This window comes from Podarcis gaigeae (assembly GCF_964106915.1).
Source record: "Podarcis gaigeae genome assembly, chromosome: 17".
NCBI lineage: Eukaryota > Metazoa > Chordata > Lepidosauria > Squamata > Lacertidae > Podarcis > Podarcis gaigeae.
Genome location: NC_139694.1, coordinates 36,913,638 through 36,934,897, shown reverse-complemented (window position 1 = coordinate 36,934,897; position 21,260 = coordinate 36,913,638). Strand labels below are relative to the sequence as shown.

The following is a 21,260-nucleotide window of genomic DNA, read 5'->3' as shown; positions in this document are numbered from 1 at the left end:
CAATCCTCAGTGCCATCTCAGGAGGAGACTTCTTTGCCCTCCTCCTGAGCTGTGCTGGTTGCTAGGTGCGCAGGATCATAGAACTGCAGAGTTGGGAGGGACTGTGAGGATCATCTAGTTCAACCCCCTGCAATGCAGGAATCTTTTGCCCAACGTGGGGCTCGAACCCACAACCTTGAGATTAAGAGCTGCTGACATCACAATCGCCCTGAAAGATCCACCCCCAACAAGCTGTCCTACTTCCTTCCCTATGTAGCTTTTGCAGAGGAGGCAGATATCACCGGAGATTACCCCCAGATGAAAGGTTGAAGCTTGCCTAACATGTACCTCGAAGTTTCAGGAGGAAATAGAGAGAGGCTGCGGCTGAGCAGGCCGTGAGCACCAGCTGCAGTGATCTTCCACAAGTGGCTTAGCAAAGGAAATGTGGGGCTTCCACCACATGATGTAAGAAGGCAAGGCATGTGCTCTGTGGAGAAAGTGACTTTGACCCACACTTTCTGCATTCCAGGGCATTTTCTTTTGAATAGCCACAGCACTATTCCACCACAAAGCCTTCATCCCCTCCATATCTTTGGAGTCTCAAGTCTGATCACTGCCTTACCTGTGCACTTTTAACTTCAGGCCTCTCCTCTGTGCTTCCCTGTAGACCTATTCACCTGCAGCCTCTCTGCCTGGCCCTCTTTTGCAATGAGTATTGAAACATGGCCCCCACAGAGACTGGGCTGCACCTATGTGGGAGAGTCACAACCCAATCTCCACCCCCTGTATTGGGACTTTTCTGGCAGTTGCCCCAAGGCCCTTTAAAGCTGCTCAGCAGGTTGAGATGTGCCCTGTTGCTGCCTTTCATCTGCAGCAGAAACCCAACTTGGCAGGTTGGAACTGGTAACATTTGATATGCAAAATTGACAGAATCCAGAGTCCACCACCCCTGCAGTAATGTTTACATCAACCCAGTAGTGTTACTCCCCGACCCACAGTAGAGGCGAGGGGGGGAGGGTGATGAGGCTGACAAACAGAGCTATGTGTAAAGGCCACTCTGTGAATTCACAGCAGAGACCTATCAGCCCCCAGCTCACACCCTTACCCTCTACATTGCAATAGTTCTGATGCAGAGCATTCGCCACCAAGGAACAGAGGAGGACAGGAGAAAGACAATTCACCTTCCAGTCGCAGGCTTGCCCAGTACTTGCGGTGCACAGCGGCTGCATTGGCCAAAGATTGCAGGGCACTGGGGTGGGGGGCCTTGAGGCGTCCCAGCGGGGGCAGAGGATCCCCCAGGAGGCTGCGTGTGCACATGGTCATGGATTCCGAGATAGATTCTAGGTTGTAGCCACCCTGGAAAAGGGGGAAGGGAAATTTCAGAGAAATTGAGCCCCAGATGCAACCACGTACGAGTCTGCTGGGCAAGTCCTGCATGTTCATGATGGAGATGTGGAATTTGCTATCCCAAAGAACCTCTGTTGGCATTCAAAATACAAAAAAGAAGCTTCTAGTCCTCATGACTCACTGGGTCCACTGGGGAGGTGGTGCCGTGAATGATGATGGCTGCTGTGTGCCGTGATGGAGGGGGAAATGTGAGGAAGCAACAATGAAAAGAAGGCCAACGTTACTTTTCTGTCTATAAGATGCCCCCTATTTTGGGGGACTAAAATTAAAGAAAATGGGGGGAGATGGCCCAGAGGATTGACCAGAGTTGTTGTGCTATTTTTTGAGGGAGGGGATGCAGAAAATCACTCACCCAACTGACAAACACTAACAATTGCAAGCAACGCACACCAAATTGCCAAGGCCCTTGATGTAGACGCCATTCACCCACCCAATCCCTAAATCCTGCTCGCGGTTGCAATCAATCACCCGTCCCCCCTCTGCACTATCTATGTATAAGATGGACACCCCCCCCCATTTTAAACTTTATTTTAGAGTAAAAAAAACCTTGTCTAATACACGGAAAAGTATGATGCATAATGCTTGAGGGTACAACAGACGTTGCACGCACCTATGTTGTCTTGTGGTAATTGTCACAACAAGCCTTTTAAAGCAGGCTGGAAATCATTATAGTCAGGTTGCAGATGGGGTAAGGATGAGAGGGTACAGCTTGCCCAAGAGCACCTAACGAGTTCATGGCAGGGGGATGATTCCAAACCAGAGGCTTCCTGAGTTGCAGTCCACCTGCCTAGCCACTAGGCTACAGCAGCGGCCTTTAAGTAGAGACTATGGGGAGGGCAAGTGTAGAAATGTTGGCTTTGATTACTTAGGGCTCGTTCACATTTGCCCCACTGCTTTCCCCCAGGAAACCCTACTCATTAGCAATTTGGGTTTTCTCTGGATTGATGTTTGGTCCTATTTAAAGCTAAGGAGAGGGTTTACCCTGGGAAAGGAGCGGGTCAAGGGAGAAACTGATTGGATCTGAGCTTTTTAGACATGGGGACGAGCCCCTACTTGCTATAAAAGGCAGAGGGCAAATGAGGACTGTTTATACTACAAGTAAAATGCCCACTGCTAATGCCTTGGCAGGACCTCTGAAGGTGACATTCAGGTTTGCATCACAGCTGTCATCTCTTCTTCCCTGTCAAAGCAGCCAAGGCTGAACCCAGGGCAGAGTCCTGCCCCACAGCACAGGTGCCTCCAAGTGCAGAAGTCTGCTTTTCCCACAGCAATGAGTGGCAGCCATCCACTGAGAGTGAAACTCGAGTCACTGTGCTGCACTGCCAACCCTGGCAGCCCTTTCACCTTCACAAAATGTCCAGGCCTTGAAATGGAGAAGATGTACTTACCGTATTTTTCGCTCTATAACACGTACCTGACCATAACCCGCAAATAGTTTTTAGAGGAGGAAAACAAGAAAAAAAATATTCTAAACGAAACAGTGGATGTATGATTTTTGTTGTTCATGCTGTGGTCACAGACATGTGATCTGACGGTGAGTTTGGGGTAGCCCAATGCAAAAATCCTGAGGATCCATGTGGATCCATGCTTTGTAACCACGTTTTTGCACCACAGCGGCCCCATGAAACAGTGGGTGCGTGTGTGGTTTTTGGTGCAGGCTGTAGCCATGGACATGCTATGTGATCTGATGGTGAATTTGGGGTGACCCAGTGCAAAAATCCTGAGGATCCATGTGGATCTGTGCTTTGTAACCATGTTTTAAATGGGGAGGAAAGGAAAAGCACTCAAGGGACAAGGAGCACGCGTGGGGTGTGTGGAGAAGGATGCTGCTAATAATGCAGGAGAGGGGTATAAGGGGAGAAGGCTCCTTTCCTATCCCGCTTTGCTCCTTTAAAACAAGCAGGCTCTGCTTCTCTCCCTCCTCCCCGGCTTGGCTCGCTGAAAAGCTTTGCTGCTATTTAGTGAGCTGAGTGGGGAGGAGAGAGGGACAGAGAGCACGGGGTTGTTTTAAAGCAGCCAACCAGACAGGAGCCACTTACACCCACTTTGCTCTTTCAAAGCGAGCCACGGACTGCTCACGACTGCAGCAGATCCCCCCGCCATGCTACATAACACGCACAGACATTTCCCCTTACTTTCTAGGAGGAAAAAACTGCGTGTTATGGAGCGAAAATTACGGTAACTATTTCCCTGTTTCCACCTGAAACATTCTCCCCAGCTTTTACCACCCCGCAGGGGTCCAGCTCCGAAAATAAATATTATTTATTTTCACCACTCTGTCGGAATTGTTTGCTATGGATGCCAGCCCCGCATTTACTTTCCTGCAGTACTCCGCCCCTTTCTGAATAACCAGGGGTTTCCTCACAAGCTGTGCACCCCAAGAAGTAAAAGGAGGCACTCTGTCCTACCTCCAAGACAACTGCCACCTTGCCTCCGGCCAGACCCAGGAGTAGATGGGTCATATGTGCGTAGCATTCTGGAGTCACGAGGCATCCGCCCAGCGGGTCCCCTCGAGCAGCGTCAAAGCCAGCAGAAACCAGGACCAGCTCTGGATTGAACTGCAAATGGAAGAGGCCCTTAATTCCCCTTAATAACAAAAAAATATATTTGTACCCCGCCCATTTGACTGGGTTGCCCCAGCCACTCTGGGCAGCTCCCAGCATATATAAAAACATTAAACCTTAAACAGCTTCACTATACAGGGCTGCCTTCAGATGTTTCCTAAATGTTTTAACATCTTAACAGCCGATGGGAGGGCATTCCATGTGGGGAGTGGCCACTACCGAGAAGGCCCTCTACCTTCTTCCCTGTAGTTCCACTTCTCACTCTTCCTCCCTGGCCAGAGATGCAACACATAAGAATGCTGCTCCCTCAGCCCTTTTCTAACTCCTCAGATCTATTAGGCATATCCATCTACCTGGGACAGGGATGGCCCTGGGACAGGGATGGCCCTCCAAAGACTCCAGCTCCTGTCAGCCCCAGCCAGCACTGTCAATGGTGAGGACTACGTCCAGCCCAGCACAAATACTGCTTGCACTTAACCAATAAACCATTTTCCATTGCTGCAGTCTAGCACTTATTTACAAGTCTGAAAGCACATCCACGCTACTAACTAGTTCACTGATCATTTTCTCTTTCTGGCACTTATAAAGGAGCAGTGCTGGTTAGGAGCCTCTTAACAGCATTGTCACACCCTCCCCAAACTACCCATTCATTGGGAGAAGCCATGGCTGCTCCTTGAGGAAGGGCCATAGCTCAGTGGTTAGAGCATTGGCTTTGCAATCCCTGGCATCTTCGGATAGGGCTGGGAGAGACTCCTGCTGGAAACCCTGGAGAGCTGATGTCAGTCAAGGCTCATCCGCACTTCCTTCTTCCCCTGCTGCTTTCCCCCGGGGAATGCCATTCTTTAGCGATCAATTGGAACAAACGGCAATCAGGTTTTATAGCTAAAGAGCGGGTTTTCCCTGGGAAAGGAGCGGGACAAGGGGAAAACTGCTCAGATCTGTGCTTTCTAGGCAAGGGACAAGCTGAAGTGTGGATGAGCCCTTCCTATGTTCCTGTGTTGAACCCTATCTGTGCCACAAGCCCAAGAGTGTGCCTGGGCTTCCAGGAAGTGGAGACTGGCACTAATCCACCCTCATTCCCTGCCCCAAACATTGCCTACCTCATAGCTGACAGGCATGACTATCTGATGGAAGGCAGCCAGGTACTCAGGGTCCCCCATGCGGGGACAGTTCCAAGGCACGTTAAGGGTGAAGCCCTCCCCAGGCCCCAGGCCCACACGATCATAGTCTGCATCTTCGGAGGTGGGGAAGAAAGTTCCGTTGTCATAGCGATGGAGGGAGACGTACAGGACACTAATTTGGAAGAAGGGGAAGCAATCAGAGAAAGGGGACGTTGCAGCTTCACTTGCCCACCCCCCAAATACAAATCAGGATGCCTAGGAATTGCACAACCACAACTGGATGATCAAGGGCAGAATAGGAGTGCAAGTCGTTCCTGATCCCACCACTGAGCTTAGCCTCGAAGGGGCTTACACACCTCCCATCCCTTTTCTTGTGGCCTCTACCACCTTGCACAGATGACTTGTGCCCTTTCCCTTGCTATTCTGGTATATTGACCATAACAAAATAAATCTACATACACTTCTAACCAGAAGTTTTAAAGTTTGTTTAAAAGACAAAACTCTGTTCAGCAGGAAGAAAAAGCACAAAGGCTATTCTTGCCTGTTGCTGCTTGTTTAAAACTTTTATTTATTAGCAATTAAAGGTAAAGGGACCCCTGACCATTAGGTCCAGTCGTGGCCGACTCTGGGGTTGCGGCGCTCATCTTGCTTTATTGGCCGAGGGAGCCGGCATACAGCTTCCGGGTCATGTGGCCAGCATGACTAAGCCACTTCTGGCAAACCAGAGCAGCGCATGGAAACACCGTTTACCTTCCCGCTGGAGTGGTACCTATTTATCTACTTGCACTCTGACGTGCTTTCGAACTGCTAGGTTGGCAGGAGTTATTAACAATTAGTTTTTATCTAATAAATAATTGCTAAAAACTGGAAAAAAGAAACTGTGCCAACAAAAAAGGAATGGCAAGACAAACCGTTAGAGTAAATTGAACTGGCTAGATTAACAGAGGCAGTTAGAGATCACACTAGACAAGAGTTTCAAAAAGCATGGGGGAAATGAAGAATACTTCACTAAACAGTGCCCTAAAATACTGGACTTGTTTCGATTGATGTCTGCAGGAGACCTTGTGGATATTTAAGTTATAATTGGAAAAATCTTAATAATTATTCATAAAGGAAACAGCTTATAAGAAGTAAATAAGGAGGCCAGATACAGGATAAAGGAAGTCTTTTATTTGGTTGTTTGTATTGTTGTATGTTATGCTCACTGTATGTTATGTTCACGTTTAATGAGGATGGATTTCTGTATTGGGGGGGGTGGGGGGTTTATGTAATGTTGTAAATAAAATTTCCAATAAAAAATCATAAATTAAAAAAAAAACCTTTTATTTATTATGTCACTTGATGCCTCTGTTTTTAACACTGTCTTGCATGTTTTTTTTTTTAAATGGAAGGCAGGATTTAAAACATTTTAATTAATAAGTAAATGTGATCCACATGGCATATTCCAGCTATGTATAAGGTGGATGAGTTTCTTGATGCAGAGTATTAAGGCTTTTTGCCCCAATTCACAGTCTCCATTGAAAAGACCTGCATCTGCAACCTTGGAAGAGATTTAGTGCCAGAGTTTCTTTGAACAGGGGAGATGGGAAGCAAACTACGTTACCTGGGATCATCTTCAAACATGTGCTGTGTCCCATTGCCATGGTGAACATCCCAGTCTAGTATCATCACCCTGAGGAAAAGAATCAGAATTGGACAAGCAGCTACATCTATGCTAGAAACTGAGTTGCAAATAGGCTGCCAGGCCACCAGCACTACAATTCCCAGGACTCCTGGTGGGGGACAAATAACAACAGCTAAACCTGCTGAAGTTTGTAGAAGAAGATGCGCTCTGTGGATAGAGTGATGGAGTGAATCTGGAACTGGCCTCAGGTGCTCCTCTACATCCCTGACCTCATCACCAGCAAGCCCCGCCCCCTCTCAGCACACAACAGCAATGCTGCTGTCAAGTGGCTAGTCCTCTCTGGGTGCTCTGTGCCTCTTAGGGGTTAGCCAGGTGCCACTGTACCTCATAGGCCGTCCAGCAAGGCGCTGTGCGTATCGTGCTGCCAAGGCCACAGAGTTGAAGAAGCAGAAGCCACAGGCGGTGTCTGATTCAGCATGGTGCCCAGGGGGCCGGACAATGGCCACAGCGTTTTGGACCTGATGCCCCAAAGGAGGAAAAAGTGAACTTGGTCAGTACCATAGTATCAGGGCTGGAGTCAGGCACAGGTCAGCAACGAAACAATATTTCAATGTATTGTTGGTATTTAACTCCTAGCAAATTAGCTAAGATGTACAAATCAAAGTCTAAAATGTGCTGGAAATGTAAAGAAAAAGAGGGTACTTTTTATCATATGTGGTGGCCATGTACGATGATAAAAGACTTCTGGTAAATGATATATAATGAACTGAAGAAAATGTTTAAAATTCCTAAGAAATGTTCCTAAGAAACCAGAAGCCTTTCTTTTAGGTATTATAGGACCAGAGATCCCGAAGGACCAGACAAAACTATTTATGTATGCAACCACAGGTGTGTAGAAATGGAAAGATGGTATCACTCAGACCAAAGAAGAATGGCAGACAAAACTGATGAAGTATGCCAAGAGGGCAAAACTTACAGGAAGAATTAGAAACCACAAGGAGGTCTTTAATAAAGAATGGGGAAAGTTTATAATTTATTTGAACACCTATTGTAAACAATTACAAACACTGGTAAAATTGACAGAAAACTTGTAGTAAAAATTTGAACTATGGACTGACAAAGGATTTATAAAAATAGAGTTATGATAGAGATGCAGAGGGGAAAATCATTACATTAAGATCTACAATGTGGGGGGGAAGGAAATCAGAAGGGATTACAGTATATGCTCATGTAAAATTGAAAATACAAAAAAATTATTAAAAAAAATACATAAATTAAAAAGTTAATTATTTATTGAAGGAAACAAACCACAGTGCCAGCCTAGTGGTCTCAGCAACTCATTCTAGGAGGTCTTGCCCTGATGAAGCAGTTGCAAGGACTGAAGGTCCTTGCCTTCCCAGTGCCCACTAGGGCTCCTCCTCTCCAGGGTCTTTCCCTGAGTCCCCCACCACTCAGTCCTGCCTTCAGGCCTCCAGGATGGTCTGCAGCTGGAGCAAGATGACTGGCCACCCCCTGCCCCACTAGGCTGCCAGCACTCACCTGCCCAGAGAGCACAGCCTCTACTGCACTGAACGCGGAACCAGCTGCCAGCCGAGCGCACTCATAGGAGCTGGCGCAGATGAAGATGGAATTGTACTGGTCGCCCTGGCGATGCAGGTCGCGGGGCTTCATGGCCGCCGTTGACTTCACCGTCTCCACGTAGGCCAGGCTGCAGAGAGGAGACGCAAGACAGAGTCGGCACCCTCCCCATGGGAAGAGGGCGGAGCCTCAGAAGTTACTAGCCTGCCCTTTCTGGGACACCCACCCTAACCCACTCCCAGAAGCTGCAAAGGCTCTTGCAATCTGGGGGTGCATCTCCTCCACCTGTGGCACATCCGCAGCTCCTCTTCAGAGGCGAGCCGGGCCGGGAGCCGGCAGCACCTTTCCGTCAGGCGAAGCTCCCCGTGGCGCTGGAAGATCCGGGAGACTCTTTGAGGCAGCTCTGGATGCTGGCTATGGAAGAGAGGGAGCGCTAAGGGAAGGCCGGGCACCAAGACTTGGGAGGAAAGTGGAGGACAAGGGGGTGTGGGAACCTGCCCCCCAACCTTCATGGGAGAGATGGCGAGGACTTCACTTGCCCACTTTTTAGGGACCAGCTATGTAATTCCCCTCTTCCCCCCTCCACAAATAGCCACCTTACGGGGGGGGGGGGGATATAGGAAGAAGAAGAAGAAGAGGAGGAGGAAGAAGAAGAGTAGGAAGAGTTTGGATTTCATACCCTAAAGAGTCTCAAAGCAGCTAACATTCTCCTTTCCCTTCCTCCCCCACAACAAACGCTCTGTGAGGTGAGTGGGGCTAAGAAGTGTGACCCAGCAGCTGCATGTGGAAGAGCGGAGACGTGAACCCGGTTCACCAGATTACGAGTCTACCGCTCTTAACCACTACACCACACTGGCTCTTGAGACCCCATTCATCCCTACACTGTGGTCCTGATCTGGAAGAGCCACATCCTTATTTGCATACATAGGAAAAAAGCTCTTGGGGGAGTGAATGGGAGTTTCCCCCCACGATAGAAGCTTTCTTTTCTGGGCAACTGCTAGTGCAGCTGCAACCTTGGCAGCAACCCTGTAAGTATTATCGTTCTCCCATATTGCATGGGTGTATGTGGGGGATGCTCCTGCTGAGAGGACAGTAGTTAACCCTTTCCAGAGCCAACCCCCTGCAACTGTACTGGGGCTTGCAGGGGGGGGGGGGCTTTCCACTGGCTCCCACAGGAGGCTTTGTTCAAGCCTAACTGCAGCACAGGATGGTGGCAGAGGAACCACAAGCCTTGCATTAAAAGTTGTGCATGGAATTAATCCCTACCTGTCCCACATGTTGTAATGCTCAGTCATCTTCTCATCATACACCAGCCCAGTGCAGGAAGGGGGCCGGGGTAGCATCAGTTCAGCCGCTGACTTGGACAGGATCTCGGCTGCTGGCAAGGGGTGGCCTGGTGGAAAAACTGTGCCCGCCTCTCTTCCATTCTCCCGAGGCACATCAGTACCTGAATCATTATAGGGGGGAAGGCAGGGAAAAGTAGGTGATTTGGGTTCCTCTGCTTCCTGGAAGGAGCTGCAGCCTGTGGGGCTAAGAAGACAGGCTGGCCCAGGATATTTTGTTGATTGAGGCAGAGCCACCAAGAGCCACAAGCAGCAAGTACTGCCACAAGGGCTATTGCCCCCCACTTCCTGGTAATAATAAAACAAATTAAAGAGTTAACCATTTGCTGCCTTTTCATGACACCCCAAATCAAGATGTCTGAGGCAGGACCAGCCCTGGCAGGAAGCGAGCAGAACCAAAGAGGACCAGGTTTGCTGCTTGCTGCTTGAGAAAGAGGGCAAAACAGAGGCAGAACTCACTGGTTCTCCGGAGGTTCTTCCAGTACTTGCTGTGAACTGCAAGGGTCTGGGAAATGGAGCAGAGGGCACTGTTGGGAGGGAAAAGTGAAGGCGGCTATCAGGAAACGCTCAGGCACAATGCTTGGGAAGGGGCCCAATGCACCCGCTCTCTTACCTGGCACACGGGGTAAGAGGAGACTCCAGCAGAGGACAGGGGTCTCCTAAAAGAGCCTTGAGGACTGCGCAGGTTCCCTCTGCCAGGGACTGGAGATTGTAGCCACCCTGAAAAGGAGGAGGAAAGGGAGAAGATAAGACGGCCACAGTCCCTTCCCTGGGAGAGCAGCTAGATCTGTACGGGAGCCGCTCTCCTTCGCCCAGGAACAAGATGGAAAGTGTGCATTGCTCACCTCCAGAGACAGAACCAGCTTGCCTCCAGACAGCGGCATCAGCAGATGTGTCAGGTGAGCAAAACATGCTGGCGTGGCTGACATCTCCCCCTACGGATGCAAAAAAAAGTGGGGTATTTTGCTCTCATATCTTACTTTTGGAGAGTGGTTTCTACTAGAGGAGATTTTAAAAATCCAGAAAAAATATGAGGGTCAGGTGAGTTAGTTGCCTCCACTGCAGCCCCGAGAAGCCCTTTAGAGCACCTCCAGGAGCTCCATGTGATGGATACACAGGACTAATTAATATATTGTGTTTTAGGCCCCATAAAGAAGAAGAATAGAAGAAGAGGAATTTGGATTTGATATCCCGCTTTATCACTACCCTAAGGAGTCTCAAAGCAGCTCACAATCTCCTTTCCCTTCCTCCCCCACAACAAACACTCTGTGAGGTTGAGTGAGGCTGAGAGACTTCAGAGAAGTGTGACTGGCCCAAGGTCACCCAGCAGCTGCATGTGGAGGAGCAGGGAATCGAACCCGATTCACCAGGTTACGAGTCCACCGCTCTTAACCACTACACCACACTGGCTCTCTAAAAAGCAATCTAACCAATGTGCCCTCCAGATGTTCTTGGAGTCCAATTCCAGTCAGGTTTAGCCAGCATGCCTGATAGTCAGGGTAACAGGAGCTGGAGTCCAGCATCACCTGGGGGAGAGCCAAGCTGGGGACAACTGCTAGAAAGGATGGAGGGCCCCTCTGCTTCCTAGTGAGATGGAAGTGCCACCATGTTGTCTACCTAGAGCTCAAGCATGCCTCAGATCTAAATAAGCAGCACGGAAGAAGCAGGGACCAGAGGATTTACAGAATGAGAGGTGGGGAGAAGATTCCTTCCCTCCCTCTTCCTGCCCCTGCAATCCTTCACCCCAAATCACTTTCACCAACACGGAAGAACATGAGCAGGCCCAGCACGCATGCACGCACACCCACACCCAACCACCAATCACAGCTTGAATGAAAAGCTGAAGCTGGGAAAGCAATCTGCTCCTCCCCACCTGGTGCCAGTAGCTCTTCACTCAAGCTGTTCACTACTGAAGTTGGAACCAAGAGGGGGAGAATAGGGCTTGCAGCCTGGCCTCATAGAATCATAGAGTTGGAAGAGACCACAAGGGCCATCGAGTCCAACCCCCTGCCAAGCAGGAAACACCATCAGAGCACTCCTGACATATGGTTGTCAAGCCTCTGCTTAAAGACCTCCAAAGAAGGAGACTCCACCACACTCCTTGGCAGCAAATTCCACTGTCGAACAGCTCTTACTGTCAGGAAGCTCTTCCTAATGTTTAGGTGGAATCTTCTTTCTTGTAGTTTGGAACCATTGCTCCGTGTCCGCTTCTCTGGAGCAGCAGAAAACAACCTTTCTCCCTCCTCTATGTGACATCCTTTTATATATTTGAACATGGCTATCATATCACCCCTTAACCTCCTCTTCTCCAGGCTAAACATTCCCAGCTCCCTTAGCCGTTCCTCATAAGGCATCGTTTCCAGGCCTTTGACCATTTTGGTTGCCCTCCTCTGGACACGTACTAAACGTTCACAAAGTGCAAAGTGGCCAGAGAATCACTTCATTTCCTGTTCTCTCTTTTACGTCTTCAAGACAGGAGACAAGAAGCCTTGGCTATCAGCTTGTCTGGGGAATTTAGGACAGCAGGGTGGGAAGAACAGCACAGCTATGTTGAGCAGATGCGGTGGAGAAGACAGTCTGTCCAGCATTGCAGATTGTTCCCTGCAACATGCAGCAACAAGGCTGGGCACATTCTAAGGCAAAAAGTTCCCTCTTACAGGACAAACATGCGGCCGAACAGACTCTGCATGGAAAATGTGAGCCCAGGACACACTCCTAAATCCTCTTTGGGGTAATAGGTGCTCTGCAAGAAATCTATGTAGAATGGTTCCCTTCAGACAGAAGCCTGAAAACTGCTGAGGAGGGAGGGCTGTTCTGTAGAGTTTGCGAAAGACATTTTCATACCTTGGGGTCACCGATTACAGAGTCAAAACCAGCAGCAACCAGGACCAACTGGGGCTGAAACTGCAAGAAACAAACAACCCAAAAGAAAATGGGTAAGCCAAAGATCTCACTTGATCTCCCATTAACCTAGCAATTCTACTTCCCAATCCTTACCTCCAAGGCCACAGGTAGCAGGATATGCAAAAAGGCAGAGAGGTAGTCAGCATCCCGCATCCCTATCTGGAGGGACAGACAGAGCACATTAAAACTCTTGAAGGAGAGCCCTAATCCATTAGCAACTCATTGAAACACAGACACACAAAAAACCTTGTCTTAGAGCAGCCACTATTGAGTTGGGGCCAGTGGCAATGAAACACACAGGTAAATCACTCTACAGGTAAAGGGCACCCCACCCACTAGCATTTCCTACCTGATTCCAGGGCAGGTTGATGTTGTAGCCCTCTCCCCGACCTCTGCCCACAGCATGACTGTCAGAGTCTAAAAGGTGGGGCCAGAAGCTGCCCCCTTCATAGCGATGGATGGAGAAATAGAGGATGCTATGAACAGAAACCATGGCAGATACAGCAGTGAGAAGAAATATTGCCCATCGGCCAAGCTCAGTTGGGCTACCAGCCTGCAGCCCATATTTAACTAGACCACCCCTTCTTTTGCAAATTCCTGTTCACCCCCAAACAGGCTTGCCCAATAGCCTCTGATCCCTTTTATTCTGCACCTGGGATTGTCCTCAAAGAGGTACTGGGTGCCTTGTCCATGATGCACATCCCAGTCAACAATAAGCACCCTAGAAGGGAAAGAAACATGAAGGGTCACCAATAATAAAAGAGAACTACGCAGAGCTCAGCTTTCTGGAAAAAGAAAAGTTACCATCAATGCTCTCTGTCAATGACATCCCTCCAATGAGTTCTAGATATTGTAGACCTACAAAATTTGGGATAAGATGCCACCAGTATGCTGATGAAACCCAGCTCCATTTCTCTGTTATTAGCATTTTTATTTCTAGCATTCAGACACCCCCTAATTACTGCAATGCTGCTTTTAACAGCCCTGTAGGCCAATATTATGGGACATGGGTGGTGCTGTGGGTTAAACCACAGAGCCTAAGACTTGCCGATCAGAAGGTTGGCAGTTCGAATCCCCACGACGTGGTGAGCTCCCATTGCTCGGACCCTGTTCCTGCCAACCTAGCAGTTCGAAGTGCAAGTAGATAAATAGGTACCTCTCCGGCGGGAAGGTAAACGGCGTTTCCGTGCACTGCTCTGGTTCACCAGAAGTGGCTTAGTCATGCTGGCCACATGACCCGGAAGCTGTACACCAGCTTCCTTGGCCAATAAAGCAAGATGAGTGCCGTAACCCCAGAGTCGGCCACGACTGGACCTAATGGTCAGGGGTCCCTTTACCTTTAGGCCAATATTATTATCCCCCACAGGACAGGTGGATTTCTGAAGCCGAGAGAATACTGGCTAGCCTTAGGACAGCTAATGGGTTTGTGGCAAAGATGACATTGGAACCAGGGGCGTCTTAGCTGCTATGCTATGCACAATTTGACATAAATGTACCAGCTGCACTTTACTTTAAAAGAAATGGCCAATTGTTACTGAAACTTCAGCTCAGGATAATTCTACACTCCCTTTCTGCACAAGTACAAGGCGGGTGGCTGCCCTATTTTCTACAAAGCAGCTACAACTTGCTATCAAGACCAGCCATGTTTCTTTGTAAAAAGGGAGGCAAAGATCCACTGCTGAAAAAGTCTGGAAAAGGGACATTAGAAGGCTCCTCTTTGGTAGATTAATTGCCTTGATCCTCACTCAACAGAGGACCAAAGTTCTGGATTGCTCTCCTATGAGAAAGGTTTGAGGATGTGTGCTCTAAAAATGAAGGATTTCATTTAGGAGGCCTGCCTCTATGCACCTCCGACGTGGGTCCATGATACTCACCGCTCCACTCCCAATTTTTGCCTCGCATATTGGGCTGCGATGCCTACATTGTTGAACATGCAGTAGCCATCCATCTTGTCACGCTGAGCATGGTGTCCAGGTGGCCTGAAACCAAAAAGGTAACATTGGCTAACCCCAGAACGAGAATGTTGCATCAGGAAGGGAGACTTGGTGATTCATTCCAGAAAGTGTCCAGCCATATACTTTGGTGGGCCTCTAGGGGATGTTCCCAAAAGTGTTGGAGACATCATCACATGCCTTCTCACAACTGTCTTGTGAGAAAGCACCATGAAAAGGAAGCAGTTGAAAAGCACAACCACACATCTGCTCCTGGATCAGACAAGGGGGACTCCTTCCATTAGCCCCCCAGCCCTCGTTCAGAGGAACTAAATGTTTTGTTTTTTTTAATAATATTTTTTATTAGTTTTATATAATACAGAAAAAAGAATAAAGAACGTATTGCAAAAGTAAAGAAGAAAGGTTACAAATTTTTCTTACTCCTTTTTCCAAATCTGTTGGACTTCCCCACGTCCTCCCAACCCTGCATTCTCTGTGATGCATAACATCTGCAATTTGTTAACTTGTTTCAATACTTATTATATCTTCTTTTTTATCATGTTACCCAATTTCAAATGTAATATAACCCAAATCATGTACATTTTCATTTTAACACAATAAAGTTGTTTCATTATTCTATCTCTGACTCCTTGTACCTTAATTTCCATTTCTTTAATTTAACATTACTGAAACTAGAATTTCCTAGAGGGTGCGTTTTTTAACATTCATACAACTTATAATGTTTTTCCAAATAATCTTTAAATTTTCTCCAATCCTCCTCGAATGTTTCTTCTCCCAAGTCTCGGATTCTGCCAGTCATTTCGGCCAGTTCCATATAGTCCATCAACTGCGTGTGCCATTCCTCCAGTGTGGGTAAATCTTGTGTCTTCCAATATTTTGCAATCAGAATCCTTGCTGCTGTAGTAGCATACATAAAAAAGGTTCTGTCCTTCTTAAACACTCTCCGGTCCACCATGCCCAGAAGGAAGGCCTCTGGTTTCTTAGGTAAGGTAAATCTCAGTACCTTTTTTAGTTCATTATGAATCATTTCCCAGAAGGCCTTCACTTTCGGGCAGGTCCACCAGAGGTGAAAGAATGTCCCTTCCGCCTCTTTACATTTCCAGCATTTATTATCAGACAGGTGATATATCTTAGCAAGCTTGACTGGGGTCATGTACCACCGGTATATCATTTTCATAATGTTTTCCTTCAAGGCACTACATGCCGTAAATTTCATTCCGGTGTTCCATAACCTTTCCCAGTCTTCAAACATAATGTTATGCCCCAAATCCTGCGCCCACTTTATCATGGCGGATTTGACTGTCTCGTCCTGAGTATTCCATTTAAGCAGCAGGTTATACATTCTCGAAAGTAGTTTACTTTTTGGTTCTAACAATTCTGTCTCTAGTTTCGATTTTTCCACCTGGAATCCAACCTTCTTATCTACTTTGAAGACCTCTTGAATTTGTGCATAATGCAACCAATCTCGCACCTTGTTTTTTAGTTTTTCCAAGCTCTGCAACCTCCAATTGTCTCCAATCTTTTCAATGATTTCCCCATATTTAGGCCAATTGGCTTCCATATTAGGTCTCTTACGTGCCTTGGCCTCCACCGGTGAGAGCCACCTCGGAGTCTTACTCTCCAATAAGTCTTTATATTTTGTCCAGACCATTAAAATTGCTCTCCTGACAATGTGGTTTTTAAACAATTTGTGCACTTTAACCTTGTCATACCACAAATATGCATGCCACCCAAAAGCATTGTCAAACCCTTCCAGATCTAGGACATCAGTGTTTTCCAGTAAAATCCAATCTTTCAACCAGCAGAAGGCTGCAGCTTCGTAATATAACCTCAAGTCTGGCAGGGCAAATCCCCCTCTTTCTTTCGCATCAGTTAGTATCTTAAACTTTATTCGGGGCTTTTTGCCCTGCCAAACAAACTTAGAAATATCCTTCTGCCACTTTCCAAAACATTCCACCTTGTCCACGACCTGTAGGGTCTGAAACAAAAATAGCATTTTTGGCAATACATTCATCTTTATAGCTGCTATTCGGCCCAACAAGGAAAGTTTCAATCTTGACCATGTTTCCAAATCTCTTTTGATTTCTAACCAACATTTCTCGTAGTTATCCTTAAACAAATTCAAATTTTTGGAGGTCAGATACACCCCTAGGTATTTTACTTTTTTAACCACATTTAATTCTGTTTCCTTCACAAACTCATCTGTTTCTGTACTTGTCAAATTTTTTGCTATAACCTTAGTTTTTTGCTTGTTCAGCTTAAATCCCGCCACCCGACCAAAATCCGAAATTAATTCTAACACTCTTTTAGTACTAGAGACAGGCTCCTGCAATGTTAATACCAGGTCATCTGCAAATGCTTTCAATTTATATTGTTTCACTCCGACCTCAATTCCCTGTACCAACCGGTCCTTTCTAATCATGTTCAATAGCACCTCCAGAACTGAAATAAACAATAGGGGGGATAGGGGGCACCCCTGCCGTGTCCCTTTTTCAATTTTAAACTCCTCTGTCACCACATTGTTTACTATCAATTTCGCTTTTTGTTCTGAATATATTGCTTCTATTCCATTTTCAAACCCCCGCCCCACTCCCATCCCTTCCAAATTTTTCTTCATAAACATCCAGGAAATGTTATCAAAGGCTTTCTCCGCATCAATAAAAATTAACACCGCTCTAGTGTTTAGATTTGTTTGTAAAAGTTCCAAAATGTCGATAATATTTCTTGTGTTGCCAAACAAATGCCTACCAGGGAGAAAGCCAGCCTGGTCTTTATGGATCACTTCATTAAGCACTTTTTTAAACCTACTTGCCAAAATGTCTGCAAAAATTTTGTAATCCACATTTAGGAGTGAGATGGGGCGGTAGTTCTTCAGCTGAGTCTTTTCAGTTTCTAGTTTGGGTATCAATGTGATGAAGGCTTCTTTCCACGTTTCCGGTGCCTTCCTCCCCTCCATAATCTGGTTGCAGACCTCCAACAAAGGCTGTATCAAATAGTCTTTCAAAACCTTATAGTATTTGGAGGTAAGTCCGTCGGGGCCTGGAGATTTGCCTAATTGTAGGTTCTGAATGGCACTTTCAATTTCTTGCTGTGTAATATTACTATTCAGGGTTGTTCTCATTTCCTGAGGTATTTTCTGTAATCCGTTGGTTTTAAGAAATTGGTCCACCTCCGAATCTTTCTGTGGCCCTTGTGAATAAAGTTCTTTGAAATATCTCTGGAAGCACTTTCTAATTTCCTCGGGTTTCTGAACCATTCTCCCTTCAATCTCTAGATTTGTAACAGTATTAAGTTTTTGTCTCTTTTTCAACTGCCATGCTAGCAGTTTCCCACACTTATTTGCTGATTCAAAGGATCTTTGTTTCATTTGTTTAATTTTCCATTCCACCTCTTGATTTATCAATTTCAAATATTGTGCTTGGAAGAATTTCACTTCTCTCAGCACCTCCTTCGACTTTGGCCTAGATCTTAATTTTTTCTCTCCATCTCTTATTTTTTCCAATATCTTCTCCTTCTTTTCATTCCAGAATTTTTTCTTGATCGTATTTTGTTGTATTAGAAACCCTCTCATGACTGCTTTACTTGCGTCCCAGATTATTCTTTTTTCCACAGTAGTATTTAAATTTATCTCAAAATAGTCCTTTAAAGTTTTTTGGGCCTTCTTAACAATCTTCTCGTCCCTTAATAAGGTGTCATTCATTTTCCATCTGAAGGATCCGGTTGTATTTAGTCTCAATTCCATTTTCAAAGCATTATGGTCGGAGCAGGTTTTTGGGCAGATTTCCACCTTTCTAGTCTTGGGTGCCCAGTCCTCTAGTTATCCATATTTGGTCGATTCATGTCCATGTCAGATGAGCTTCAGAAAAGAAAGTCCCTTCTTTTCCTAGGGGGTTCTTAACCCTCCATATGTCAATCAAGTCCACATTGTCAGTCATTTCAAAAAAAGTTTTAGGTAGTCTGCCATCTTTCATTATGTTAGCACTTTGCGACTTATCCATATTTACAGACACAACCCCATTCATGTCACCCATCATGATGATGTTGTTATAGTCTAAGTAGTCCAGCATAATCTCATGCAGCTTCCTGAAAAATTCCGATTTTCCTTCATTTGGGGCGTATATTCCTAATATCAGAAATTTTTCTCCTTGTGTCTGAATTTCAATCGCCAAAATTCTGCCGTGTTCATCTTTAAATAAGAATTTCGGTGACAGGCTCTCCTTTGCATATATCACCACACCTCTTTTCTTCACTTTATCCGAAGAGATAAATTCTTGGCCTAGTCTTTTATTAATTAACACTTTTCTGTGGAGCCTTGTCACATGCGTTTCTTGCAGGCAAATAATGTCCAAATGTTCTTTTTTCAATATATGAAATACTTTTCTTCTTTTTTCCGGAGAATTTCCGCCATTTATATTCCAACTAAGAAGCTGCAGCGACATCCTGGTCTAATTGGTGGGTCTACAATGGGGTGTCTAGGCTTCCCCCCGATCCCGGAGGTGGTAATGTTGGTCCAGATCCAAGCGGTGTAGGCTTTGGAGATGGTCCCGGTGGTGGTGGAGGCCAAGAAGCTGCAGCTCCTTTCTGGAGGTCCTCCTCGTGGTCGTGTAGGAACTTCTGTTGGTCCTCCGGTGTTTTAATTCTTACTTTCCTTCCTTTGTAAGTAAATGATAGTCCTTGCGGAAACTCCCACCTATAAGGGATTGTGTTATATCTCAACAATTTGGTCAAGTCTATATAAGTAGTCCTAAGGTCCAAAAGGTGTTTAGGTATGTCTCTGTAAATTTCAGCCTTTTTTCCTTCTATCTCCAAGGATTTTTTGAAATGTAGGCCTAGTATCTTGTCTCTTTCCTCTCGCGATCTCAAAATAACCAAACAGTCTCTGGACTTGTCCTTCTTTATCAATTTTCCCAGTCTAAAGGCAGTCACAATTTTAAAGTCCTTATCTTCCTCTATCCCCCAGAATTTGGAGAACAAAAGTGTTAAAAATCCCTGTAGGTTTCCTTCCTCCAATTCTGGGATAGCCCTTAATCTGAGATTATTTTCCTTACTTTTCAATTCAACCAATGACAGGTAGGCTTTTTGTTCCCCTACCTGTCTTTTCAGAGGCCTTACTTCCCCCCTAATCTCATCAACCTTTTTGTTCGCCTGTTCTGCTTTTTGACAAGCTTCCACCGCAAGCTTATAATTTTCAGTCGTTGCCCCTTGTAATTTTTCAATTGCCTGGGTATGATGGGAAACTTGCTCAGATAATTTAGTGATAGAGGATGTAGCTTGGTCAATTTTTGATGATTGGTTGTCCACTTTTTGATTTAAAATTCCAAGTTGTTCCAAGATTTGCTTCAGGACTATTTCAGATCCTCCAGTTGCCATATCTTCTGCAGCAGGCTCTGCAGCAGGCTCTTCAAATTCCACCTCCTGTGCTGTCAGCACAGTTGGAACGGATGATCTTCGTTGATGAGATAGGGTTGTTTGAACAAGTTGCCCTGGTTTCTTTTCTTTCTCTTTAGCTTTAGCTGCTCTTGTTCTCCCTGTACCACTCATTCCACACCTGCCTCTGTTCAAGGTCAAGTTCTCTTTTGTTTCATAAGTTAGACAAAGTCCAGAGTGTAAACAATTTAACCACAGAGAATCACAATAAAGTACAGTTCCCAGGCCTCTATATCTCCACAATCCTCTAGGTGGGGGTATTTCAAAGTTTCAAGGAAGGAGAGAACTCTTGTCCGCCATTGAAGTTCTTATATTCCCTATGTTAAGTCTTTGATAGTTCCAGAGCACAAAAGGAAGTTTCCACAGGCTTTCTTTGTCTTAAAGAGAAGCCACAAGGTGTCAAGAAGGGTCCCAGCAACAATGTTTAAACGTTAATGTCTCAGTCTATGTATCAGTTAAGCTCCAATAACAGTATCCGCAGTTTGACAGCTCTCCTTTGCACACTGACAGCCCGATCGCTGGGTTGTCTCTTTTAACTCCACATAGCTCAAAATTAGGAAGAAGGTCCCAAAGATAAAATCCACAACTTTTACAGAGATTTCCTGCTTGTCTTTTCGCTATAAAGCCCGTCAAATACACCCTCGTTTTACTTTTACAGTCCCTTTTCAGCGCTTCAGCACTCTTCTGCGCAATTGCTTTAATCTGGTTAGCAGGATCGGGAGACGGACTTCCTGTTACTCGCCTCCTGTTTTCAGCCGAATTTCAACCAAATTCCCAAATTTTCCGATGTTTAGCTCCCCTTACTCACGGGTATGTAGCAGCCAATTTTGATGTTTTCAAGAAGAAAGGTCGGCGCTCATCAGCAGCAGCAGCGCGGCTTTGCATCCACGAAAAGAGCGATGAACTCACAGCGCCGCTCCCCCTTTCGCGTTCCGGAGCCCCCCTTCTTCGTTTCCGGGGGGGCTTTGGGCGCCCGCCGAGTCCCACGGCCGCAGGCTCGCTCTGCCTGCGGTTTTTCTTAACGGGTCTCCGCTTTGCCGTAGCGGACGACCCTTTTTCGCGGAGCCCCTCTTCACCAGGTAAAGAGGACCGCCATTGCTATTTTGCGCCGCCTCCTGAAGTCCAGAGGAACTAAATGTTTTCCAGGTGTGGATATTTTTACTATATTATTATTATTTTGGTTTGCTCTTTGTTTTGTTCTTGAATTCCGTGGGAGGGGGCAGGGGACTGGTTCAATGTTTACCTCCTCTCCCCCAGGGAACCCCTGATTCTTTGTGGGAGGGGACCAGGAACCTCTGGGAGTCCTGTGACATCCTAAATGTGTTAACATTTATTCTGGCATAAGCTTTCGTGAGCATTCT

At 46.3% G+C, this 21,260-nt stretch overlaps 1 protein-coding gene across 1 annotated transcript in view; it reads right to left on the bottom strand.

Annotated features, from left to right (window-relative positions):
- HDAC6 (histone deacetylase 6) overlaps positions 1 to 21,260 on the bottom strand; it is a 43,055-nt gene that overhangs the window by 8,132 nt on the left and 13,663 nt on the right. Inside the window, exons 9-24 of the mRNA XM_083718533.1 lie at positions 14,395 to 14,499; positions 13,173 to 13,241; positions 12,870 to 12,996; positions 12,614 to 12,679; positions 12,461 to 12,520; positions 10,462 to 10,551; positions 10,230 to 10,336; positions 10,076 to 10,143; positions 9,540 to 9,720; positions 8,559 to 8,687; positions 8,235 to 8,403; positions 7,080 to 7,213; positions 6,675 to 6,743; positions 5,051 to 5,243; positions 3,795 to 3,944; positions 1,161 to 1,335 (exon numbers count right to left, since the gene is read on the bottom strand). Coding sequence (XP_083574659.1) covers positions 1,161 to 1,335; positions 3,795 to 3,944; positions 5,051 to 5,243; positions 6,675 to 6,743; positions 7,080 to 7,213; positions 8,235 to 8,403; positions 8,559 to 8,687; positions 9,540 to 9,720; positions 10,076 to 10,143; positions 10,230 to 10,336; positions 10,462 to 10,551; positions 12,461 to 12,520; positions 12,614 to 12,679; positions 12,870 to 12,996; positions 13,173 to 13,241; positions 14,395 to 14,499 — 1,892 coding nt within the window. The remainder of the gene's footprint in view (positions 1 to 1,160; positions 1,336 to 3,794; positions 3,945 to 5,050; positions 5,244 to 6,674; positions 6,744 to 7,079; positions 7,214 to 8,234; positions 8,404 to 8,558; positions 8,688 to 9,539; positions 9,721 to 10,075; positions 10,144 to 10,229; positions 10,337 to 10,461; positions 10,552 to 12,460; positions 12,521 to 12,613; positions 12,680 to 12,869; positions 12,997 to 13,172; positions 13,242 to 14,394; positions 14,500 to 21,260) is intronic.